The 26,722-nt window shown below is 40.4% G+C and overlaps 3 protein-coding genes across 9 annotated transcripts in view; 1 reads left to right on the top strand and 2 right to left on the bottom strand.

Annotated features, from left to right (window-relative positions):
* Nucleotides 1-6,853, bottom strand: part of LOC111249862 (uncharacterized) — a 31,698-nt gene extending 24,845 nt beyond the window's left edge. The window contains exon 1 of one of the 4 annotated variants that reach the window (XR_015326265.1): nucleotides 6,593-6,853. The gene's annotated coding sequence lies outside the window, so the exon portion shown is untranslated. The other 3 variants (XR_015326264.1, XR_015326262.1, XR_015326261.1) reach the window with 3 other exon arrangements.
* Nucleotides 6,854-7,002: 149 nt separating this feature from the next.
* On the top strand, nucleotides 7,003-18,127 carry TRAM (translocating chain-associated membrane protein 1). 3 transcript variants are annotated; one of them, XM_022803515.2, is made up of 8 exons: nucleotides 7,003-7,577; nucleotides 11,299-11,445; nucleotides 11,696-11,750; nucleotides 12,236-12,348; nucleotides 12,578-12,843; nucleotides 13,755-13,934; nucleotides 14,239-14,483; nucleotides 15,034-18,127. In XM_022803515.2, the coding sequence occupies exons 2-8, from the start codon at nucleotides 11,317-11,319 to the stop codon at nucleotides 15,186-15,188; spliced, it is 1,143 nt and encodes a 380-aa protein (XP_022659250.1). In that variant the 5' UTR covers nucleotides 7,003-7,577; nucleotides 11,299-11,316; the 3' UTR covers nucleotides 15,189-18,127. The 3 variants fall into 3 exon arrangements, with proteins under 3 accessions (XP_022659250.1, XP_086842989.1, XP_022659247.1); XM_086986863.1 differs by lacking the exon at nucleotides 7,003-7,577 and adding an exon at nucleotides 8,023-8,041; XM_022803512.2 differs by lacking the exon at nucleotides 7,003-7,577 and adding an exon at nucleotides 8,163-8,828 and having other exon boundaries at nucleotides 14,311-14,483.
* Nucleotides 18,128-19,922: 1,795 nt separating this feature from the next.
* On the bottom strand, nucleotides 19,923-25,828 carry LOC111250198 (ninjurin-2-like). Of its 2 annotated transcripts, none has more exons than XM_022805052.2 (4): nucleotides 25,112-25,828; nucleotides 20,954-21,095; nucleotides 20,659-20,805; nucleotides 19,923-20,259 (listed from the first exon to the last, which is right to left on the bottom strand). In XM_022805052.2, exons 1-4 carry the CDS (start codon nucleotides 25,160-25,162, stop codon nucleotides 20,048-20,050), a joined length of 552 nt encoding a protein of 183 aa, XP_022660787.1. In that variant the 5' UTR covers nucleotides 25,163-25,828; the 3' UTR covers nucleotides 19,923-20,047. The 2 variants fall into 2 exon arrangements, with proteins under 2 accessions (XP_022660787.1, XP_022660786.1); XM_022805051.2 differs by lacking the exon at nucleotides 25,112-25,828 and adding an exon at nucleotides 22,443-25,062.
* Between the last annotated feature and the right edge of the window lie 894 nt (nucleotides 25,829-26,722).

The following is a 26,722-nucleotide window of genomic DNA, read 5'->3' as shown; positions in this document are numbered from 1 at the left end:
TCGCCGCGGACCTTGATCACGGGGCAATGGGATAATACTGTGGCACAATGGGAAAAATCGTATTGAAGTGTGTATCGATGCTCGATTGATGCCCCAGGTACTGCGATTGGAACAGTGGGATCAGTAGGCTCGAAATGGGTATTTCGGTTACTATAAGACCGAGTTAATTTTTTAGTTCGGGTGGTTAGCAAAATGAACAAACTTGTCAACTAAGTTTTATAAAAAAGAACAAGTTTTTTTGGCGTTTATTACAGATATAACATGTAGCATTATGCGTGTACGTAAATTCGCGTGCTGCACAAAACTTGGTGTTCGCAAGACAAATTAATGTGTGAACTACGAGCAAGATGGGGCTACAGATAGATAAAGAAATCAAAGTCTACTTCGAAAGAGCTCGTTTTCCCAGGAAATATGTAGATGCCTTCGAGTCGGATGTTCATGTTAAGCAAAACTCTTATTTCGTTACGGTCTGCGCCAACGGCGTTACTGCATGTGACTCGATCTATCGAAGATCGCTAGCCACTCTTCCAGGAGCGTCTAGAAACTCAGTGAACCCAACCTCCGCAAGAAAAGACCACGATGGTAATCAACCGGAATGGCTGCTAATTTAGACTTATCGGAGCCATTATTGTTAGACAAGCTGACATTATGGGCGTGATCAGGACAATTTCGGCAATTTGTTTCCAGGCTTGCACTGTCCCTAAACCCTACTGTATCCCACCCATCAACGGCCCTAAAAGCCCCTTGGGCCCCGTCCATCCTCGACAGAGAGATTGTCGCCGCCTGCTCTAACCAAAACTGAGAGCATACACAGCTCTTGCTCGAATGTGTCTACAGGAAGGCAGGCCACCTGAGATGCAGTGAGAAGCGTTTTGGTTTCCTAAAACGTCGATGCGCATATCAGTAAGCCTAGTTAGCTTAGTCTAGCGCGATTCAGGGTTTTACGTAAGCGGTAATCCCGCAGCCCTTTGTTATTTACTTGAGTTATTAAACACTCGTCTTACTGTCAGGACATTCAAACGCATCCGGAAAACGGTGCGGAGCCACCCTACGCTACATCTCATGTCCATACAGAAATACCCTTCAATAGCCAGAGATAAATGACCGCAATATTTTATTCCCTTCGATCCGTTTCACTGTTTGTCCACTAAACTGGACGCGCGACCGGCTTGTAACTATAGGCTAGAGAAAAACATGGTGGTGGCCAATATTGTCGAAGCCATGCATCGTCATAATCATTGAGCTCGACTGGCCGCTGTTAGACACGCAACATGATGGTGATTTCAACCGGTGAAGGAATGCTTGTGCGGAAGCAATGTGGGTGATCTAAAGACCTTGCGAGTTCGTGATCTCACGTGGAATCGCTGTCTTGACAGAGACATCGGATCGCTACCAGTGTAGCGTGGAAACACTCATAGAATATCTAAACAGATGACAGCAAACCTCGTTCCAAGTAGACATATGTCTGATTCATCTTTGCTGGTTGATTGACGAAACGGGTTCGACATTGGGCAGGAAAAACGTGCAGGAACTAATAGCGCCATCTACTGGATCGTCAAAGGCAACCGAGACCTACAATGACAGTCGATCTTGGAATGTTTGAAGGGTCCGATAGGTCGGCAGATGCTGCAGAAATTATCCGTACCGCGTCATCAATTCATTCTGCTGCGAAGTTAGACGCCTATAAGAGACGAAGAACCTTGCTCCGCTTCAGAAGTAACAAGGCTTTATTTCTTAGCCAGAAAAGAACTTGCCGGTGTCTTAGTCATATCTACTGAGTAAAAAGCCAGTGCTATAAAGGTTCAACAGCTTCATGAAGTTGATCTCTAATGCTAAATGGGTAGATAAGTTTCATAAATGAAGAACCTGTATTCCTCCCTCTCCAGAGGATAGCTTGGAAAATACGACGCTATAATTAGCTTCGCCTTATCTGTATATATATATAGTACTGTATATATGTATATACTGTTTGAAAATGTAGTAAGTGTTGTTTGCGTGTTGAGCAAAGATATTTCTCTACTTGTCTAGAGAGATATCGCTGCGCTGCAAGGCATTAAAAAAACTGTACCTAGGTAGCCAGTCTATAAGCCTGTGGGTTTGCCTAAAGCGAATTAATTATTTGTGTATTTAAAAAAAAAAACAGAGTAAACATCTTGCCCGCTGTTTTCTATTTGCCCATACCTGACAGTTATGAAATAAAATGTTACTTTTATCGCTGTCCACGTGTTTTCGATGCTGGCGCAACGTATGATAACAAGAGAGACTAAAAATTCAGTAAATAATATGTAATGACTTATGGTTTCTTCATTTGCTCATCTGGCCTAAGTTTTCATTAACATATTGCTTTAAAATTGGGTTAGTCTAAACAATGGCCTATGCTGCAGACTGTGGGTGTCAGTAACATCATGCTCGCATATTATGCCTTTTCCTATAGCTAGTCCTTGTAAAATCTCTTCTCATGGGTTATATAAGGATTAATAATAAAAGCAAATAAAAAACGAAATGGAGATAGGTCTGTAACGAACGCTTTCGTGCTGAAAAGGGCCACACATTGAGTGGCCCTTTTCAGCACGGAAGTGCATCTAGTGCACGCAAGTGGCAATAGCGCATGTAAGCATTAAATATTTAGGTCACTTAAACAATACGTAAAATATTATAGTACGATTGCCGCAAGTAAATATGTAAGTTTTATTGAAGGGGTACCACAACTGTTTCGGTTTGACGTCAGTCTTGCTTCACCATCGAGAAGATCCATCTTTTTCCTTTGGACTCACAACGAACGCTTGGCAGGCTGCGATATAAGCGGCACCCCGTTCAGGACCCTAAGAGACAATCATATCTAGGAAAATGAAAAACACTTCGAAATCAATCTCCTTGTCACTGGTGGGCATAGAAAAAGACCTTGGAAATTACTCGACCTCATTTAATAGTACAATAAAGTGGGCAGAGGTTAGCTAGCGCTGAAACCATAGTCCGTGGTCCTCAGAGTGCATCGTAGAGCGAACAGTCATTGTTGATACATAGCCTAGCGCAAGTAGTGCTGTTCTTGGATTGCGCGCAGCCATTAGGATTTTTTAGATTTTTGCAATACACTTCGCTGCAGTTTCCGACAGAATCAACTGGATCCCTTGTAAATCCTTCTATCCTCTGGACGAAAACCGTTTGTCGGACTCAACTCGGCTGAGCAAAATTAAAAGTCATTTAAACTGTTTTTTTGCTGTATTCGCCAGTCTTCGCTGGAAAATCTTCAAGGCTTCCCTGGGGTGCCCCCGAAGCTCAAATCTCGCTTGTTTTTTTCACCTTCGTAATAACAATAGTTGCTCCATCTCTGCCACCATCTCCTACCTAGGCAAAGCTTAAGAAAACAAAATCAAGATGAGCGTTTTGATGAAGATACTAATGTTAATTTAACCCGCATTTGTCTTATGCTAGCGAATCTGGGACGGTGTGATCTAAGTGGTTGATGCGCATCCCTTTGGACACATTGTTACGTTAGCTATACACGACAACCTAAGATGAATATGCAGAACCTATGCAATTTTTGTTATGCCAATTAACAGCCCCATAAAGGTCCAGAGATTTTGTGCCGAACATATCATTATATATTCTAACTAATTTAGGAATAATCAAAAGCACTAGAAATTATTACCAGACTTTAGAACTAAATATTTAATGAAGTTTGCATTGTGTGACTCTAATTTTGTCATGCACTTATTATTGGCGGGGCCGGTTATCCATTTCAAGATATGAAAAGCCCGATCATTGTATTTAAGCGAGCGGAGCCCCTTGCTATTAAGACCTGTATCTGCATTATTTCGTTGCACTAGAGAGTTCTAGCTTTGTTCCAAAGAAGATGCTAATACTTTTCAGTTTTATCAAGTTTGAGTCATCATCAAATACAACACGTAACAGGAATCAACTACTCCTTGGCACTAAGTGCGTCAAGAGTTCAAAGCAATGTTCTAACCCCTGTTATGTAGTGCTGCCTGTTTCGAATCCCACAAACTGTATGTTACGTTTCAAATCAGAGTACACCCCGTTCGTACTTCTCGAAGCTCCGACATAAGACCTGTTAATTCTATATGCATTTTTGGAGTATAGAATTTAGCAGAAGGGACTTCTACGAGGATCTTCCAGTTAACATAAAACATCTGTTATTCTTCAGCAGCACGTACCTCTTTCATCGTAACTTTTCGTTCGGTTTGGATCGCTTTATACCACCTTGCCTGTAAATTGTAGACTTGATTGTGTAGACAAGCCTATCCGATTACCTTGCAAACGTTGCCTTGACAAAGGGCAAATCAACTGTTTTAGATGTCGCCCGCCCGCCCGCCCGCCCGCCCGCCATATAACATCTCGACAGCCATATGTATATACACATAAGCGTTTTTCTCATAGCACCCTGTCGACAAATAACTCTTCATTTCAGCTGGCTGTTCCTCTCTACTCGAGTATCGGTCACTGCCTTTTTAGTCGTCCGAACCTCATATACCCATCGCATTTATAACTGACATCTATTTGCTTCCATGGCCCAATGACGCTGAGGCCTCTTTCCTTGCTGGTTTAGTTCACAAATATGACTGTCCGATTCGACTCCGGCAGAGTTAACCCACAATAAGGCTAGTATCCAAATGGACGCAAAAAGCTGCGAGTGCCAACTTCGGATGGCGATACGTTCAAGCCAAATAGCTACATTAGGGTAATCTGAAGGGATGGTAATGCAGGAGCATGATCTTGTGGATCTAATAGTTCATCTAGTCTAGGCTGCGTGTGACAACACACCATTCTAGCTAAGATACGTATTGCTCAGATGATATGAACATTGCTTAAGTTAGGAGTTGTAATAACGGTAAGCGCAGATCGTGCTTTGTAGTATGGCGGACATGCCCTCAATCGAGTTGCTCTGTATTAGTTGCTTAGCTATAGGGTCTCGCTGCAGATTTAGCAACTTGTAGGATCTTGGGCATTGAACCCTCACCTAAGTGGAGGAAGTATTCTGAGTTGCGTGGACGGTGTCCTGGCAGCACAAACGATATGAAATAAATAAGATGTAGAAAATGCCATCTTGTTGCCACATTGCATACAAATATTTAGAAGCTGAAGTAGAATGACATTTCATGATCTTGATAAATTTATGGTAACTGGCACTGAAAGAACTTTTAAATCCTACTCAATATATTGATCTTCGTCAAAAAAACAAAAAGCAGTAAGCAAAAACGATAATTATTGACACATATTTACGGGTTAATTATACAAATAGCACACCATCAGCTAGCCTAACCCAATCATTGAAGGAGCTTTGCGTATTAACATGGTTTTTTGTTGTTTCCATTGGAGTAACAAATTCGGAATATTTTCAGCAAATACAAGCATCTGATATCTTGGCACATATTTATGGGGACCCTGGGTCGCATAAAAAGCTTAATGCATAATACCGTCCCTTGAGGGTATCCACTAGTCGAGGGTCTCGTATTGGACAATGAGCTGTTGACCTTAATAATGAAACCCTTGTACGGACGAAGTCGGAGATTCAGTATATCAGCTTGAAAAATGGGACCATCACTATCAAAGACAGACCCGTCATGTGCAAGGGGAAACTTATCGAACCGAGCGGCAGAGGCAGCTCCAGAATTGTGTCATTTCCACACCGTAATCGTTTAACCTCAGTATAAAGGGTAATAAGTAAAAGCTTGCACTGTATCTATTAAACAAGATCACAAAACACGTTTAGTACGTCAATGTTACTACATAGAAATTTAATTTAGAAACCAACATACTTTTCATCAAACCTTAGTCGCGCGTCAAATATCACTAGTTTCTCACATCCCTCCAATTCGCGCTTTCTGAAAATCTTTTCTTTTTCACGGTACACCTAGACGCGACAGCCCTTTGTATAGTCAATTTTTTTCTCGTGTTTTTCAGTCACAATGAAGCATTACCATAATCGGGTTCTCAGCACAAAATTTAACGTGAGTAGTGCGTGGAAAGTAGGACCAGTTCCTCTGGTAGTTAAAAATATAAAGAGTAATCTAGATTTGGCATGCCAGTAGCTGCTGAACGCAGAAGGATGCACATTTCACACGGATTTCTTACGCTTGCAGTTTTTTCCATTAGCTGGGACAAACTTTTCGCCCTAGTGGTGGGTAGTAGTCTCGGCGCAAACAAGCCCAAGCGACGAGGCTAAGTTTCATGCGAAACAGGTTTATCCCGATTATGTATGCTTAGTAACTGAAAGGATTACTCAATACCTTACATTAGAAAAATGCTCCTCGCTGAGAATATCTGTGTTTTATTGCGAGCGCCGAACTAGTGGCTTTCTCGATCGATATTGTTTGCTTCCCGCACTGCCCTTCTAATTGTTCTAGACGTTCTAATTGTTGAATAGACGAACAAATGGATCCAATCGTCAAAGAAAAAACAGCCACTGAACAGTACTCCGAAACATCACATATAAATCAAAGTTTGGTCACATCTTTCATTGTCAGCTGTATCGTTTAAACAAGTTATCCTTATCCTACACCCTGTACGTACTCCTAGCTGTCTCTAGTATCTACTCAGCAGTGGTTCTAGGTTTTTTTTTCTAGGCGCTTACCGTTTTGGTCTTCCTGTTGCTGCACTCTTCTTTACTCTATTCCACTGCATGTTTCGTTTGCATTTAACGTATTGAACTGTTGGTACGACCACATATATTATCCCATGCTATGCATCTGTGTCTAAACCTATTGTTCCTGGCATTTGTGCTATCCTTGCCTAAACCTACATTCAGCATTCTACAGCAACAATTGATCTTTTTTTTTTGCAGCTGTATCATCAGCTTTTCGCGGGCTTTGCAGCCATAGCAGACGTCGCATTTGAGTGCGAGGGTATTCGTCGTCTGCTACTTATGTCTGTTTATACATACTTGTTGGTCTATTGGTGTATATGCGTGTGTGTCTAAACAGCGATACTGGCTATGTTCGTGGATCTACCTGTCGACAACGGCAGCTTACGTGGCGGCTAATTTGGCGCCTGTCATCCAGTGGAGTAGCGGCGGGTCTATCCTCCCGAACAGAAATAACAGCAGCAGCGGTAACAACATCAGTGGTGAAATCAACGGCGGTTCCTTGGCTGGGGCGCTTTGACTGCTCGTTCCGCTCGACGGTAGTAAGAAACAACGGTGTCTGTAGTGGTGCTAGTCACAAAAACCAACTGGCGCTGCCAGTCGGTGCGGACATCGCTAACGGTGAAGACGGCGGCCCTGAAAGCGGCGACAGCTGTACACATTCCGATCAACATCGTGACAACAACGGAAGCAGTGGCAGAAGTTGTTATTACGGTGCCCTGCTAAAGTTAGGTCGGGGTAACACCGATCTAAAGAAAGCCAAATCAACTTATAGGCAAATTCAGCGAGCGATAGCCAGGCGTATAGACAGATACCCAGACGGCGAACCGTCGCCGAGCTGGCCACGGAGCGGCGAGCGAACGGCCAACGCAGGACAGTTGAACGCACGGCTACAAAGAACCACTGGAGCCAGCAGTAGTAACAGCAATAGCAGCAGCAAAGTACGGAACTCTTGCGTACGTGTCGGTACGAAGAGGTACGTGAGTAAACACCAGGTTTTGAAACGTACGAAGAACTCATTGATTTCATATTACTGCTTTGATAATTATGATGGTCTGTTGGAATAGTTTATCTCTTTGCGTTTTTCTTCCATCATTCTTGCAAGCACCCATACGGTAGTCAAATTTGGCGCGGGCTGTAATGCCCTCAGGATTGAAGTGCCTTCGTTGAGGACCGTTTACCGACTGTCAGACGAAAGCCAAAGCCAGAATTGAATGAAAAAAACAGGGCGAGAGAACCTAACAATACGAGGCAGACCATGTAATTCTAAGCTAAGTTCAGTGTTGTTTATCGTGAAGAGGTATCGTGCCTGCTGACCGATTGAAGGAAGCGATGTATACGTTTGGGTTTTTTTCTTCCGGCATATATACAAAGAACGACGACAGTTCTATTGTCGATGGCTCGGATAAGGCAAGTCGCTCAAACAGGCGATTCGGAACGGCAAGTTGTTTCACATCACTGTGACAGCTAATAGATAACGAACTGTTCATTACTGTTAAAGTCAAAAGTGCCCTGGTATAATGGGGTGGAGCAAAGGCCTAAGCTAGACACCAACGAATATAAAAAAAATCGGGTAGAAGAAAACTAATTCAATGATTGAACTGTAGAATCTGTTGACGGTCGTGTGTTTCAGCAGGTAATACGTGTCCACATCACTGAATAGTGCGTACTGCTTGTTCTGTGCCTTATAATCTGTGGTGAGGCTCGATAACGTCGTAAATTCGATTAGACAGAAGCATAACGGAATGAGCCAACTGAGACAGACCTATGAAGTTTGTGCAATTTCATAAAAAGACAACAGCGAATTAGTTGGTGTCCAAAAATTGAATTTATTCATCGATTCGGTCAGCCCGAATTATTTAGTACGCGATCTGTTTTTGCAGTGACACCGTTTACTCAGCTTTGAGACCGTTCTTAACTAAGTGCTGACAGCTCGTTCGAATCGACGACATTAAGGCTGTATCCCTTCGATCTGCATCTCCCCATCTCATGGGCCGCCATTTACCGAGCCTATATGCCTACCCATTGTATCGCTTGCAGGGGCGGCATTTACCAATTTCACCGAGAACCAACCGACCGACCGATTGGGTGGCGCTCGCTTCTGCCAGCGTGGATTGAATGGTTCAACCACCATAAGCCTTTTGGCTGGATTAGCCAACGGGCCATAGACGAAGGCGACGAAGTGGCTTGTCGAAGTATTGCACTTCCTGCATCAGAGACTGCGTGGGTGTGTGCTCTTGTTATTGATTGGAACAAGTTCAATACATCCGTCCAAGCAGTAACAGAACGGAGGAGAACGACTTTCGTTATCAAAGTAGTTACAAATTATCATTAGGAAGCCCTATTTAAAAAGCGGAAAAAAACAGGATTACTGGTAAAAAAAAAAAGAATGGTTCCGTTGCTTGAGAACGCGGCCGAACGGCAACCCCCAAAATTATTTCATTCTTACGCACTCATATGTAATATGACGTTGCCCGTACGACTTTCTGCTTGTTCAGTGTTAACATTAGACAGGATATAGATCGTATTTTGCTTATCCCAATATACTACTGTTGCCGTCGTGTTCTATCTTATTTCTGATGGGCAAATGATGATAGGGTTTGGTGATACCATTCTAAGAGCTCACAGGTTACTGTTGTATGTGTATGCTGAATCGACCGTATTACTCAAAGGCGTATTCGTGACTCCTTGTCGATTTCTAATAGCCAGTTTTTGGCTATCTGTGGCTGATGCGTGGCCCATAAGCTTCGTTCTCCGGTCAAAATCACCTGCTGGCCGGCACTGTCCAGGCTTCAGACCACATACGGCCGGATAGAAACACAATTCATTGCGGAAACTGCGACCTCCATAGATTTGTGCTTATAGCCACGTTTATTTTTTTCTTCAAAAAAAAAAAAACCGATCCTCGACCTACGTGTTACCTAATATAATTTCATACGTATTATACACAAGAAATGGTATTTGCGTGAAACGTATTCGATGAACTGGTTGTGATATTGGTTGAATTAGTACTCACCTGTTTATCAAAATTTAGCCTAGCGCATTAGTTAAATGTTTTGAGTTTTACACCCAGCACTGCCGTCAGGCATTCATCAATAGCCGATTCCGAGGTCAAAACGAAATATGTTCGTGCTAAAATTCGAACCCAGACCAGCATCCTCAAGTTTAGCAGGCGGACATATTATGCACTACGCCATCGCCGGGAAGCTTATTGGCCGAGATCATGTACCAGCTGAAGGTAGTGATCGAACTATAGTGAGGGTGGTTTTTTCTGAGTAATATTTTAATACTTTGACTCTACGATAACTGTGCATAGAAGTGAGCATACGCAGTATCGGGTTTATCACTTTTGAGGAATCGACTGAAAATGTTGAAGCATCCCTTAGCATATTATGGTAACAGTATTCTATAGGCATTGATCGACACTGGATATATATGAGGGTACGATAGAGCCGAGCTGTAAATATGAGAATCACGATAAAGTTTTTTGCCAGCTAATAAAAATACGTATACTGGCTACCTGAAATAGTTATTCCGGTTAGCTTCTGCAAATTCTATTATTTTATTACAGACTACTTTCATTCATGTCTGGATTGAATTGGATAACTCGTTAACTTACGGGACTAATCGACCAGAAGTAGTGCGATTGGCACCTATTATAACGGGTTAATATCGAATATACTATCTTTGAATATTGAGGAGATACCGAAACTACCCATTGCGTAATAATCCGCAGCAGTTCGCTTATCTTCTTGACTTTCTTTTCCAAGTTAAGTGTGGGGACTAATTAAATATTGTCAATTAGCGGAGTTCTTCAAGTGGCAGAAAATAAGAAGTATAATAGACCAATAATTGCTAGAGTATAAAGTACAAAATAATCAAGATTCGGTAATTAGAGGCGCAACTTGAAACACTATAGTAGTCGCGTAAGTTTGTAAAGTCCACTCACTCAATCAGATATCATCATATATGCAACGTTAAGATGCCCTACGCATGTAATTTCTTTTGGCTGAAACAAAGTCGTAATTTTCGCTACGACGCAACGAAAGAAGTAAATATAAAATTTGGAACAATCTATAGGTATGCGCCAGCGTTCCGCTTAGAAGAAGTTCATCACTTTCGAGCAATTCCGGCAAGAAACCAATAGCGATTTCGTATTTTCTTCGAGGTAGATTGCTAAAGTTCTGTGCTATCGATAAACATTGTTACTGTTTTCCTACTGCACGGATTGGTGAGATAACGCTTCCATTGGTTAATATAGTAATGTATACAACTACGTAGAAAGAACAACTGCGGTCGGGGAAATAACTGCAATACATGTGACAAAAACACGCAGTTACTGATAAAATTATTATGCGTGTATCGCTAGTTCTGTTGTAGCACACGGAAGCAGATCAGTATCGGAAATAGTTAAACGTTAATGAAAATAATGTGAATTCGCTGAAGATACGATCCATTCTTTCTATGTACGTAAACATTAATTTATCGGTAATTTTCGTCACATAGTAACTATTTAAATATCACGTTTATATACAATGTGTAGGTCACGAAACAAACATCGTTTATTATTGGCTGTTACAGGTGCTAGTCCTGATGGGGTGCTTGTTCAATAGATGTTATTTTTAACATGATTATTTAAATATATATATATATTATATAAACCTCAACACTATATAATTGCATTATTTTGTTTGCAGAATCTTGCTGTCAGTATCATGGCGATCAAGGGCAAAAAGAGTTCAACGAAGTCGCCTCCGATCTTTTCGAACGAGTTCATAATTCAAAATCATGCTGACATCGTGTCGTGTGTGGCCATGGTGTTCGTCATTGGCTTTTTCGTTAACGTGAGTAACGGGAGAATAACGGAGCTTTTTGTGGTGGAAAATTGGTATGAACTGTACATAAAATTTGTGTGCCTTGTATAGTGGTTCCTATGTGTGAAGAAACTGTTCTTTTCCATCTTCTTGCACATGCTCTCGAGTATTTACAGTTTAATTTATTAAGGCCAATTAAGAAGGCAATCGTTACTATAATTAATTATTACTATAGTTAATTTATTTAATTTAATTGTACGGAGCTTCCTTTTTGGGACAGGTGACCCAACCTTACGCCGCGCCCTTCGTTACTCTTCAGCATAATATTACCGAATGTAAGTATCAGGAGTCAGATTAGGCATCTGAGATAGCTCAGGTTCACCTAACAAAAACTCAAGCATGGTAACTAGGCTGACATTTTTGTTTTTAATCGTGAGTAGATAAAGCCAGACGCATCTTGTCGACTTGAAGATCGTGGCAGGTTAGTCTGTCATACAGCGAAGTAAAGATTAAGGGTATCAGCGAATGAGCCTTAAGAGAGGATTCACTAATAAGTGGGTAGTGCTCTCTGTCAAACAACATCACCTAGCGGATTTCTGTTTAACTTCTGGCCTACAACTGTATACTTGCTTTGTAGTGTTTGGTCGAAGACAAATGTATTACCGAACTCGTTTAAAAAAAACGACGGCTTAGCACCAGACCGGCTGAGATAGATGTGACTGTCAGCTTCGATACGCCAGAAATAATACGAGATAATGAAGCTCAGATGAAAACGCAGTAATTAATCCCTTTGTTTTATCTTCTGTTAACACAACTTCAGTGCACGCATCCCAGGTTTTCTACTCGTCTGGAATTCGGGATCTTTGTTTAATCTTTTTTACAACCCTGATTATGATTGTATTACATGCAGTTCTGCAGGAGTACGTTTTAGACGTAAGTAGCCAAAAATATAGTAAATAAATATATGCATTTTTAAGGACCTAAATATGAGGATCATTATTATTATATAATTACGCACATTGCATTACTACATGTCACATGTACGGGGATCTTTGAATCATTTTGTTAAGGAAACATTTCTTAACCATGTCAAATTCCCCGATCTCTTCGTTTGGTTTTGTCATTTTCTGTTTTATTCGCCTTTTTTGTCGTATTTTTGTAGAAGCTCAACCGAAAGGTACACTTGTCAAAAGCAAAGCATGCCAAATTTAATGCGTCGGGTCAGCTGGCTACGTTCTACGCTCTATCGACATTGTGGGCTGGAAGCATTCTGAACAACGACGGCCTGCTACCGCTGTCCTCGTTATGGGCTGGATTTCCAGGAGAGCCTCACAACCGCATGCTTTTCACTGAGAAGCTCTTTTTCATTGCACAGATTGCTTATTGGCTGCATATGTACGCGGAGCTGTACTTCGAACGAGTCAAACGGTAAGCATCCAGGTTGCCATGTCAGTTTCATTTGCTGGCCATAAGGTACAGTATAGCATAGGGCTAAAAGAAGTCGACATATGTTTTTGACGTAGAGTGTGAAATAAAAAGCATAAGCTTTTAGTTTTCTCAATCGTAAGTCTGTCTTACACAATTGCGTATTTACTTATTCTCGCCTGTACGTATTTTTTTGGGTTTTCTGAATATACATGACAGAGTATTCGAATCCAGACAACCTTTTCCGGAATATTTATCATAATGGGCATCTGTTCATCGGACTGTCTTTTGTAACAACACTACAAGCTTATCATAGCGAAACATGGCATTCTGAAAGACCCAACAATGTTTTCATGCCAGATAGATCCCCACCTAGATTAATTTCTTTCATTGTAGCTCGAAGTCAACGATCAACGTTATTGCCAGTCCTCTTCAAAAAAAAATAGGAGGAAAATTTTTTTATCAGGAAAACCAGGAGATCCTTCACAGAGTTCAGATTTAAAGGGCTTGAATTCATCAATATGATTTAAAAGACTCTTGTGGCCTGTTGTCACCCCAAATCTATTTCCTAGAATTCTCTTACATGTGCACCTTATTTGAGCAACTCTTCAACGAGGTTACGTATACCAATATCACAGGATTACCTTTTAAAAATCACTTGCAAATCAAAGGCAGTATATTTTGAAGATGAGCAGTGAATCGATCGCAGCGGATGGTGGTTGTATTGAATAGATGCGATCGCCAAGAATGACATTTCTAGCAGTTCGACTGTGTTTTTGCTTAGGTGGTACCTCAGAAACAACTCATAACAACATTAAGCAGTTCAGTATTATTACCTTCGTTAATAGAGTTCTCCAAAATAGACATATCCGTGGTACATTACAGATTTTTTGTCGTCTTCTCATTCATCCTAGGGAGGAGTACGTCGGACGAATCAGTGTTGCGACAGCCCACGTCGTTCTGTTTCTTCTGGCTTATGGACTGAACTTATGGCGAGTCGGCCTTGTTCTCACCTTTGTCCACTACCTTGAGCAAACGTTGTTCCATGTTGCGCGTCTGGCGTACTTCTACGGTCATTCTACCTCGGGAAAACTGTAATTATTGAAAGAGATTTAAACATTGGAAGGATTATGCAGGATTCATAGCGATTTCTACGAATTTATATGCATACATCGATCGCATCGTCGTCCGTATATCTCTCTGCACTAATAGTCGGTCATCATTGATTAATGCTCCTTACTATTAAGCAGTACCCCCTTTCTTCATAGAGCAATATAAAATGAGTAAGCAATGTCGAGTTTCAATTCCGACCTGTGTCTGCTGTGTCAAATGAGTACGTCTAATAGGTCATCTAGTTAATATCTTTTTAGCGGCGTTCTGTCCTTCCTATCTTTGCAGATTCTCTGTATGGAATCTTGTGTTTATCGCCGCACGGCTGGTGATCACTTCGTTATCTTTCCTCGTCTTCAGGTCCGGTCTTCCTGCATCGATGTTCACCCTGCGGGTCGCCGGCCTTTCGTTAATCGGTGCGACCCAACTGTACATGGTGTTCGCCTTTCTTTCCTTCCATATTGGCCGTATTCGCGCTTATAGGGCGGCCACGCAAAAGTTTTCCAAGGGAAAAAATGGCAAGGAAGGAAAAAGTAGGTAGTGAAAAAAATAGCAAGATTTTTAGTCAAAAACGATGCGATAGTTAGTGCAAAGAGAATTGAGCCTCAGATTGCACTTTTTAATTCTTGTTGTTTTTAAGCGATCGTGCACATTAGCATAGAAATAAGTTCTTCCATCTTGATTAAAGAATTAGCAATTTTCGGAGAAATTATACGGCATTATAGCGATATGTAGAATGCGTGGTGATATATAATCTAAAAAAAAATAATTTAAGCGCTTCGTAATCGTAAAGAATGTTAACATGATCATTACGTACGGAATGATGGTTTTTTAATCTAGCTGGTTCGATTTTGTCGGTATCAAAATCGACCGCGGTTATCCTAAAAATTTCTTAAAACTGTTATTCTCTATAAAACATTAGTTTCAATTGTTCTTAGCGTAAATTTTATATATTTAGACGTTTTCATAAATAATTGTTTTTCTATTATGAATAATATGATTAATTATACTATGAATCTATAAAATGTGTCGAGCGTATTCTGCTACTAAGAACCGTTTTCTCTTCATACGACATTCTCACAGTTAAGGGCGCCAAGTCAGCTTCTATTGTTGACAAGTCTCTTCCCGAGGCTGATCAGGGTCAGGGTCCCCCATCGCCCATCGTTGCCAAGGACGATGCTAAATTAGGATCCCTCAAGGACTCCAATGTCAAGAAGAGGCTGAAGGCGCGTGCTTAGGCTAAACACCTGCAGACCAGAGTAGCCTGACGGTGACGCCAAGTGGATACCACTAGTCTCAATATGACCGTCACTGGCCGTCAACTCTCACGATTTATGACTTGTTACACGACTGTATGTCAATCTGTCCTATAGTGTTCAAATATGGATTATTTCTGCTTAAAGGAAACTTGAAGCAAAGGCAGAAACTACGGGTATAATGTGAAATGATTGACCACAGGAATCTTTTAAACGTTAAGACGTAGCACACAATGCATTAATTCGCTGAATCAATCAATGGCAAAGGCCAGAAATGGATTCCAAAGTGGCGCAGACCATTGAGTTTAGATCACAGCTTTGATAGGGAGAAGATAGTTTACATAGATAACTATATGGCTGCCAATAGTTACTTAGATCCTAAAGACAAACGAAATCGTATTGTGACACGCGCATCGAAACGAATACTGAGCGAATAGGGCAGAAAGCACGTTTCTATAGCCAAGAAGTGGTAGCTAATGATCGCTGAATGGCCAATTTGATCAGTACAATCGTGCCGTTTCGATAGTGCATCTTCCACAAAAAAGCTAGAATAAGGGGGCAGATGGCTTCAGTAGTAGGGGTTCGCTCACAATAAGAGATTGTATATAACGCGGTCTATCGATATAGAAACAAAAAAAGTCCAATATTAACGCCGAAAGAAGGTAGATAGACTTGGAGGGTTTCCATGTTGTAGCAAACAAGCATAAATGTGTTAAAGGCGTTATAGAAGTATAGCGACGAAGTGGTCAGTTGCGAAGCGAAATATGGCGGTTTAATCTGTAGCAAATATACGTTGAGATTTATAGGTATAGATTTTTCAAAATGGATGTAGATTTGTCGTAACTGCGAGCTACTACTAAGCTCATTAAAGGATAGAAATCATGGTGTCATATTGACGAATCAGATCGAAGACCTAGATAAATTTTATATATATATATATATATATATATATACCTGGAGTATTTGAGACTGGTGACTTTTCTATTTCTTTACTATTACTCCTTCTGTCGTTGGGTATTGTTCGTTAATTACATCACGTGACTTCGTGATTCTGTTGATCTTCTACTAAATAGTCCAAATTATTTTTGTACGTGAGGTGATATTGAATCGTCGTAAAGACAAGAACGACCATAGCTTTTTGCGAGATTCATTCATCCAAGCGTGTTAATGATATGGTCTGCCCTGGCCATTCCATTACGCTAAATCTTTTTGGATGATTTCGCTGCTCTATGCGAACTATTAGTATCGCGCATTGAGGAAATGTCACACTCACTGACCCGACCGATTAACGCAATGGTGGCCAGGTGTAGGGCGTAAGCGTAAGATATGTGCAAGTACAAGTGTGTGTTTAAATGTAAAAGTCTCTATATATTCGGGTCTGGACATGGGAAACTTGGATGCACATGGCACAGGAAAGCAATGAAATGAAAAACGTTGGCGTTTTGCCTAGAAATGATACGAGCGCAAAGAGGGCAGCAACTATCTTTTTCGGTTTATATAGGGGACTCCACGTAGTTAGGTGGTCTCGTCTCAAAAGCGATATTTTGCGAGGATATGATGCACATGGCAATCAATCTCTAGATAACGACATTAACGCTAACTGATCAATCACTAAGACTTAGCGCATCCTCTCGACAACGAGTAGACTATGATAATCAGCGAATGTGATGAACCTTTTACAATCGATCTACAATATTGGTCTGCAAAAATCTGATAAAGGTATAAATGACGAAACCACCACGATTGTTTGTTTTATAGATTTACCATTGGCCCCCCTGTCGATATTTTCTATCCTTCGGGGTGATCAAAGTAAAACATTTTTTTGCTCTTATTGTATACATAAATACATACATATATAGAAGTATATAATAAATAAGAATAGAAATGATTATGGTAATGTGATCTTGGTAACAGCGCATGTCGTGCAATCTCGGTCCGATGAAAGCAGTAGAAATAGGGGAGTAGAACCAAAACGTTGTGAAAATAAACCATGTCTTAGGCGGGCAGCGCGATAAGAAATGGAACAGATTACTTTTTTATGATTAAAACTAAACCGAACTCTACTTTAATACTGTTATCATTTTTTATATCCATTCGTATTTGAAATTAGTGTTATTTACTCGAATTAGTTATTTGTTCCTGTACATTAACAGGGATAGTGCAAGCGCCAAGTATAGTTTGCCTTCGATGCGGGAACGCTACAGCCATGAGATGGTCGTTGTGGAACTTGTTGTTATAGATGTGAGCACATTAGAAACGTTACGTATATTTTAAAATGTTAAGTAAATGATATGTTATATTACACAGATACACTGACGATATGACAAAAAATACGATTTCATTAGAATATAGAAATACAAGTAAAGTCAATTATACGAAGGCGCACGCGAAATACGCCTCCAAAGTAAATTTTGAGTTACTGTGAGAAATTATTTTTCGACTGACGATCAAGGGTTCCCTTTATGGACATCATGACAAGATTGGCGTTAAGAGAAGGATTAAACCAATCTTGCGAAAGACCTACTGCTTTTCGTTATATTAATTGCTATTGCAGTACAAATGGGCAATATATAACTTTGAATGCTAAAAAAATAGAAATTCGTTCCACAGAACAAATATTATTATAGGAAGTAAAGCGCTAAAATTATCAGCAAATCATTGGCCGTGAATAGTTTCGTGAACGAAGACAAAAGCGGGGAAGTACCTTTCATTTCGTACGTAGTAATAAATCTATTGCTCTAGTATGGATGGGAAACAATTTTTTCGGCAAAAAAAATTACAATGATGGCTGTTTTTAAGACTGGTTTGTGTGGGAACGATGTGGATGAACGAAAGAACGCGCGAAAAAAGATAAAAGAAAAAACATGAAAAATTTAGAGCAATGATTAAAATAAAGTAAATATATTTTTATTACAAATTCATTGTACATGTTTTCGTTATTTGTTCCAGTGAATATGCTGTAATATAATCCTTACTATATATTATTGTTTTTGCAACGACTATCTTGCGTCTTTGTAAGTCTGATTTTTTTCGCTACTGGTAGGTTTTGTCGACGACTTTCTAATAAAAAAACACAAATTCAACTCGCTCAAATGACACATGAAAGCTAAGGCGGTCTTAAATGTGAAAATAAGTTAACAGGATAAACTGTCACATTGGGTTGGTGGTATAGATGAATCTAGCGAACCTCTAAATTGAACACATTTTGAACTGAGCGCCATTAGCAGACAAAGTTTGGCTGATAAGGGCTTCAGCCCTCTAAAAACTTTAAATTTACTTCAATTAATTCAAACATCTCTCAATTTTAAAAGCTTCGGTAGTCAGGTTTTTGTACCTCGAAGGCTAGCGCTGTGGAAATTTATCAAAGATTACTGTTGAAAACCAACGAAAAAGTGACCAGAGGTTGGGATTCGTAGGTCAAGTTTTTTGTTATTATCTTATTGTTATTTTTTTTGTTTTTTAATATATATATAACATAAAAAATAACAATTATACTAGTTGTTACAGTCGAACAAGCTTTTACCGAAGACTGAACTTAAAGCCTAAGGACTTTTTCAACGAAAATTCATTTCACGCGTAAGGTGGTGAAGAATTATAACATACGTACCGAAAATGCAAGAATTGAACAGGAGGTGTACGGTCGTTGCAGATAGGTTTGGTGGCAGCGTTGAGTAGGTTCGAAATTCAGGTAATAGTAGTATTTGTCATGAATATCAAAAAAATGTACTTCTACGAGATGTTCGCTTGAAGAGAAACAATGAATGCAGCTCGTTGTTTCGAATTTTTCCAGAAAGTCATGGATCGTTGGAACGACCACCAAAACCAGTCAGGCTGACAACATCATATTCTATTGCCATGCATCAATCAGTAAAGCAGAGTACCGCGAAAACGTATTAAAAACATAAGAAAAAAAAAAAGATCATTCTTGCTTAGCTTGTTCAAAAATTATAAATTTTTCAGGTCCGATGGATTCGTTATTATTACTTATTATCAATTACCATGATTTATTATAGTATGTTATGTTTCTGCAAAATATTCTCAAACCTGTAAATAAGGTTTTTTTTTTTAGAAATTTCAGTGAAATGCAAAACTGGCCAAAAAATCGTGATTCTTAGTATTGGCGAAAATAAGTCGAGTATGATCAATTGTAAATTTCACTACTTGTTTTTTTTGCAAGGAATAGGTTGTGATTTAATGACGTCTTGTACTGTCACCCGCAGGCTCAAGATTTTTTTGCCAACTATTAAACAAATAAATACACCTATTTACATTCTTGTTAATATGGGCGATTAGCTAAAGCTTCGCATCGATTATATACTTAAATAATTTTTACAAGCGTAATGCCATAAGAAATCACTATTAAACCAGAATCTTACATCCGAATCAATACATTATTTTTGTCATACGAGATATATATATGCAGAGTTTTTGTTATACGAGAAGTGTGTCTGTGCCTGGTTTCGAGCCTAGGTCACCGTCGTGAGTTCAGTAAGCGTATACGTTACCAGTGGACCAACACGGAGTTCTTTACTACCTACTCACTGTAAAACAGTTGATACGTTCTGAAGCATTTAATAAACATTATGCATTCTAATTCGTTTAAGTCACCAAAACAAATTTACTCTAATTTAGCTTTCAGAAGTCGTCAAATCATGGCAGTAATGTCTGTTCGGTGAGAGTCTCAAAGCTAGCTCATAACCACAGAGAACACGTGCATCGAATAGTAACATATGTGCGTGTTTTATTAAACATAGGATATTTTTCGTGCAGCCTCTTTTTGCAAACATCTTCATAAATGGATCAATGCAAGATATATATATATATATATATGATTTTTGTGCCTAATCTGAGAATTTGATGCGATCTGGTGGGGTAGGGTACCGATGATCCACATGAGGTGTCATAAGGTCCGCAGGTCCAAAAGCGGCTAGCAAGACATTCACAATCGTTAAAAGGAATACTGCAACAACGATGATATTGTTAACGAGATCGGCTCGACGCTGCTCCCATGGGCAGTTGAGATTCCACCGGGCAACCGTTACCAAAAGGCCTCCTGTGTTAACATCGAAAATTACACACGATAACCAAATCGTAGTAAGCTTTCCTGAGAACTACAATCCAGTGTCTGATATTTAAAATAATTAGCACGGGTACTTATCGCCTCGAACAGGTTGCCAACTGTAGATACCTTGGACGTCGCTTATTTACACATCGAGATTCAGTAAGTAATATGTTTCATTGCAAGAAATGTAGCATAACCAACCTACAACATTGACTGGTTCTTTACCGTATGTTGAAGTACCTTGCTACATTTAATTCTAGCTTTGAATTTGACGGATTACCAAGGAATTGGAGTTGAATGCCATCATAGTGATGGCTATTTATACCAGATACTTAGCTAAGAAATAATTGCTTAGCATTAACTTTTAGTTAGTACGTAAGGTGTACGTACCCAACACCATCTGCAGAGTCATTGACAAACCAAGGAACGCGAGGCAAGCAGCGGTCCATGGGGGGCGAGGACCAAATTGGGGACTTTGCTGTAGCACTGCCTTCAACTGCGAAGCATTTGCCGCTAACAGAGCGATGTCCATCATACCTGAATATCATATTGTGTCACCATTAATTATTTTCTCTATTAACAAAGCCAAGAAAAAACAGGTAAATAGCCCCGCAACTGCTGTCGTAGTAGTATATACAATTGCTCAAATGATCGTGCATTTGTAGTCTTTGCTCGGATACTTTACCTTGGGCAACAGTCTTCCGGGTGGCGTACATGTTGAGGTCCATAATGAAATTTTTGTTTTTGCTTACTCCACCTCCGTCTTCCCCGTCGACTCCAGTATTTGCTAACGAGTAACTAGATGCTGCTGCATGACATGTTGTGGACTGAGATAAAAAAAAAAACAAGAGAAAAAACCCTTTAGAGTAAGGCATTCTTGTAGATTTGATCATATCAGAAGTACCTGGCTGGTTTCACCAAGCATGCTTTTAATCGAGATTTCTTTTTTGTTTTTATAATATAGTCCGAGTTAGAGGTAAAAATGGTAGCAATAAATTTGGTGTCCTATTCTGCTTTAAAAAAAAGTCTAGCTCCTTTTCTCGGTTCTTTGTAACTAAAGGTGAACTGAAAAAATCTAGGCTTTTTGTCTTCTAGCGCAACCTTCTGCAAGGTAGTGAAATTAACCTACAAGCCATGCTAGCCCAAGTACCAGACGAAAACGAGTTCTTTCAAGCATCTTCTTTGAAATAGCGAACTTATCATGGTGAATAGCAGCCTCAAGATTAAAGCAAACATTGGCTATTATCGAGGTTCTCCACACTGGATGAACCCCCGAACATGACGAAAAGCTTTCTTTTTTGTCCGAAATCTACGCTTTACGTTATCGTCCTTTTCCATGCGGCTTTTAAAGAATTCGAGGAAAAATTTCTGTAGGCAAATCTAAGGTCAATAGGGTTACAGGGCCCGAAACTTCATCAGAAAGGCTGAAAGCGCCATTTTTGTTACACTTAGGCATTAATACATAGCTCAATGGTCATGTTGGAAGAAAATGTCAGTTGCCAATTAAATCGTTCAGCTGCGCTCTAACGGTTAGTTTTTTCAAAACCTTTGCACTATTTATACACTTCGGTCGTTTAGAGTACTTGCATCCAACTATACGTAAAAGTTGTTTTATTGGAGAGGAACAATGACATCTAAGTCTATCTATATCGCATGTCGTGCGATTATAAAGTCATTTGCAAATTGAAAAAGAATATCTTGAAAGTAACTGGTTAATGGTTTAGGCCGCGAATTTAGGTTTAGATCGTGGTTATATTGAATAAACATGAGTTTTAAAACCAGTCTATATAATACGTTTCTTTTTTAACTTATAATAGTATTTACTTGAAAAAATAACAAAAAATACATTTAAAAAAACAATCCCAAAAACTGATCCGATCTTATGAGTTCTATAAGTAAGTAAACTTGATCTTTTTTTTTTTTATATACAGGCACATAAAATCATATTTGATCATATGCCATATGTGCCTGATTGCCACTTGTAACTAAAGATGTCGCTCAGGTATGTGTTGAAGTTTCATTAGAAAAATTGCCTTTATCTGTAGATAGTGCCCCTGCCTAAATGACGGGTAGGCCTAAACGACCTATAGGAAGTGCTGCATTTTTCTTTATAGAAAAAAATTATATTCCTTATGATTTGGAGCTCACAACCAAAATCGTTTCACTTTTCATACCATTGGAATAGCCGGTTCCGTAAAACTGGTCTCCTTATATTCACGTCGAAGTTCAGGGCTTCTCTGCTCTTGTTGCCTGTGACTGTAGTACCTTGAATGATTAGTTCTTAGACGGTCAGATTCATTAACGTCGTTTGACTGTGGGATCGATGCTAATGGCAGCTGGGAACACATCACCCTTTCAATGGACTCCATTCCAAGCAGATGCACATGACTCCTAATGAGTTCGTCGCTCTCTAGGCCGGTGCCACGACTCCCAGCACCAAATCCCTCCACGTTTCCACCAATAAAAGTGGACGACGGCCCTCGGATATCCACAGCTGCTGCACTCAGCGTGGCAGATATATAAGAAAAAAACCCCTTTCAGGCAAAACGGCGTTAAAACGCCTCCTTTCGTTTGCTATGGCAGAGCCACTATTCTGCTAGTAAGGGATTCATAGTTGAGGTTCGACTTACCCAAGACCATACAGCCGGTATGTTTAAAGCTTATTTGGTATAGGCGAATCACAAACTTCTCCTAGTATAGGTATTGTACTTATTGAAATGGCCTCAGGTAGATTGTGAACAATAGTCAAAATTCTATAAGAGAAAAATTAACTCCGATGTGTGCTAAAACCGATCCATTCCGAGCTTCCAGTCTGTATCCCGCATTCGCTCATACGTCAAATTATTAGCACAGGTTTAGCTGACCGCATAATCCTATCTGGCTTAAATAGGTTAATAGGTCTTCGTTATCCGAACTCTCAGTGGTACAAGATCGCCTCCTATAACATTATCGTTCTTCGCTTGATTTTTACAAGACATCCTTGAAGACACAATAACCAACTGGTTACACTGAACGCAAATTTTTTAAGAGCAGCCTGGCTCCCATGAACTCCTTAAAGTTGCAAGTTCTTTACCTCTGAACAGGATAAACAGTGAAAAATTATCGTCGTAGTTAGGTCGTTCTAAAACTCGTTCACGAGCAGTTTCCAATCACCGCGCCATTTTTAAGAAAAAAACAACATCGAAGAACCAGGATTTCGCCCAGCCAGTTGCCAACTGCTAGATAGACAACGACGTTTCGTGTTAGTTTGCGTTGATCGCGCGAGATGCTGATAGATAATTTACTAGTAATTGTCGAAACGAGCGCCTATTATATAAAACAATATCAGTAAAGACAGCAAAAGTCGCAGCAGCAGCACGTGAGGTGCACCTGCCGTCAAAGGCGACACGGCCAAGAAGGCTTTCATACATAGAAACGTGTCCGCCAAGTCAAATCGGCCCAAAAGGTGTGAGGGCTAGGGATGATGACGAACATAAGAAAAAATTACCCTTCGACTGATTTCGTTGGCTTCAACGATAGCTTACTGTAGCGTTTGACGCATTCGTAGCTATAGTGTATTTCTACCAAGGCACGTAAATGGCTCCAATGAAGACACGGTCATAGGTCGATAATTGTTACGTGATGAGTCGATTAATGTGAACTACTGCTGTCACTATCATAATGGCCCTTCTTTTATAGGAATATTTCGGACTGAAGAAGCACATATATAGGCGATCGTATTAACATATTGAAGAAAACATCACTGGTCATCATTGTTGTTACGACGAATAGACCTGTTTATTAACACTCTTCGAAACCAAGCTGGCCTATGTGAAACTGTATCGATGCTAGTAGAGTAATTTCTGCTGCTTCACGATGGGTGACCTCGGAGAGGGGTGGCATACTGGACGATGTCTATTATTACTGAACGTTGATATCAAAAATAAAAAAAAGTCTTCCAGCAGTCAGCCAATGCACGACAGTAATAATAAAAGCAATGGCCTGTTTGCCTCCTTATAATAGATCGGGGGCGAAGACACAAGCCACCTGGACAGGAGATAAAGGTCTAATCGCTCCTTCGGAGTAAAGCGCTCCGCGAATGCTTTTTACTTTTATGATTGTAATACCCCTTCTTTACTTTCCGTCAGTACTAAGTCTTCATTTGTCCGTGCTGTGTCCGCTATGGCTCTCGCCTTCACCTGGTAAATGGAGTCACGAAGAATCACACGTTTTCACTCGACCCCATATTAATGGCAAGTTTACAGACTATATACTTGCTAACTATACGCTCCAGGCAATCAGACGAGGCGAATGATGTACACCGTCCCTCTCTGTCAGGGAGCCACTGTCTCAAGGACCCCAACAAGACAACGAATTAATTGGAGATGACCTCTCACTTCATTTTAGGAAAATGTGCCCTTATATTCTTTAATAGTACAATAACGGATGCTATAGCATAGTTCAGTAAGTAACAGAAAATTTAATACAGGATACAGGATCAGCTGAGCACATAACGGCTGGACAATAAACGCTGGCCTGAAGGTCACTGTCTCCGCCCATATACAAGCAGTTAGCACAGAAGGTGATAGAAAACATTCTATTTAAATGTACACTATCTGCTAAGAAAAATGTTGAAATTAATGCATGTTATATGTAATAAACGGAGGTCATGCGTAAAAGAGAGTGCTGTCATCGCTTAACGAACAGGCCGTGTGTTTGTCAGTTTTGTTTGATATCCCCTTAGACGGAGGCGTTGAATTCAGCTACGGGGCTAGCGAACGCAATCGGCCTTTGCAAACCCTTGGAAACGAATAAGGCTAGTATCAGAGTGGATACAAAGAACAATACGAAGAGCTCAACTCACCTGCAGCGTACCGCTTAAAGCTTCAGTAGCTTCACCTAGACAAGAGTGCATAACAATAATGCCCGACCTTTCGCTTGAAAAGAAGACAGATCCAGTAACGAGAGGGTCCGCTTGCTATGGCGACTTAAAACGGCGTTCCCCGGTGATGGCTTTTACCGTTCTTTCTCAGACTCAACGAACACTCCAGCTACAATCAACAGCTGCGGATGCAACTAACAGCGCGAATCGGTTTGAGCCGTTCCATGTGACAGCAGTGACAGCCTTCAATAGCCTTTCGAGAGCTGCTAGGTGTATCCAGCAGTCCAACAAAGCGTGTGAACTGGCACTTTCGCAAGTGATCGGTCAACGGGTGAAGTTGCCCAGTTGAGGATCGGCACGTTTCGGTATCGTAAAGCCGCTCTGTATTCAATTACCATCAGCAGACCTCGAGCGTTTAGAAATAAGTAAGGGATGTCCTCTTATTTTTTCAATAGTTTTCAGATCGACAAAATGGTTTGAGACTATTTGTCATTTTTGAAGACGAATTCAGTACAACAATGGGCGGATGCAAAATCTCTTGAGATTCACTGCTTTACTCGAATTTCTCGGCTGCTGTCAACAATGAAAGAGACTTCCGATTTCAGTATGTCTGCCAAGAATCCTTCTTGCGATATTGACTATCCGCTTCGGCCTGGCTTAGTTATCTTCCGCTATTTGATCAATGCCTCGACAAATATAATACCATTGAGCGCACCGCTGGTCATCTGCCCACACTTGGGTGAGGGTAAGCTGAAGTCCATATCTCATCCATGTTCCCATAGCATGCGCAGGCCGTCTGACTGTTGCAGGATGACGTCGTTGCAGCAAGGTAGTGACAGTTGTCCGTTTTCCGCTATGAGACGCGCGGCCCGCTACAAAGGAAACGCGGTCGTGGGACAATGTACACCGCTTACGTACTCGTCTAACTACGGAAAAAACGCTATTGGAGCTATCCATCTTTGTCCGGCGTACGTATCTGCTGGGTTAATAAGTGATTGGTTGATTGGTCATTCTACTGGCGGGTCCGCGTGATATTAAATGGGCACAGTATGGGGAATGCTACGATTGACATCACACCATGAGAAAGAACGCAAAGAAATTTAGGTATATTGATTAAGAGTCAAATCAGTAAACCGACTAGGTAAATGTTATAATTAGTTCGCGCTAGTGTAAACGATGTAGAGATAATCAAGTAATAACAATAACTTATTGAGTTATTATGGACGGGTCTAATCGGTTAAACGATGTACGTCGCAGTAATGGCGTAAACTCGAGGGACACCGGATGGCCTGGGTCTAAATATGAGCGCAGATACTTCGTGATGGAAAGCCTATTAGCGGACGTATATGACATTAGGAAGTATAAGAATAGGGAACAAGGTTAACTGCATTATTAGACACGGCAAGCTAGGCTAGCCGCGGACCGCTGAGTGTGGTTTTAATAAAAACTGCTTTTATAGACTTTTTGTTAAAAATCATGTTGCTTCGAGCGCAGTTCAGGCAATAAAAATCGCACAGTTTTTAGCACAGGGATCTCAATGAATAGATTTTTACTGTTCAACTACGCATGCCATTTATTCAGTTTTTTCATTAT

The sequence above is a fragment of the Varroa destructor genome, unplaced genomic scaffold (assembly GCF_002443255.2).
Source record: "Varroa destructor unplaced genomic scaffold, Vdes_3.0 BEIS01000004.1, whole genome shotgun sequence".
NCBI classification, from domain to species: domain Eukaryota; kingdom Metazoa; phylum Arthropoda; class Arachnida; order Mesostigmata; family Varroidae; genus Varroa; species Varroa destructor.
Note: the sequence above shows the minus strand (reverse complement) of the source record. Positions and strands in the feature narration are given on the sequence as shown.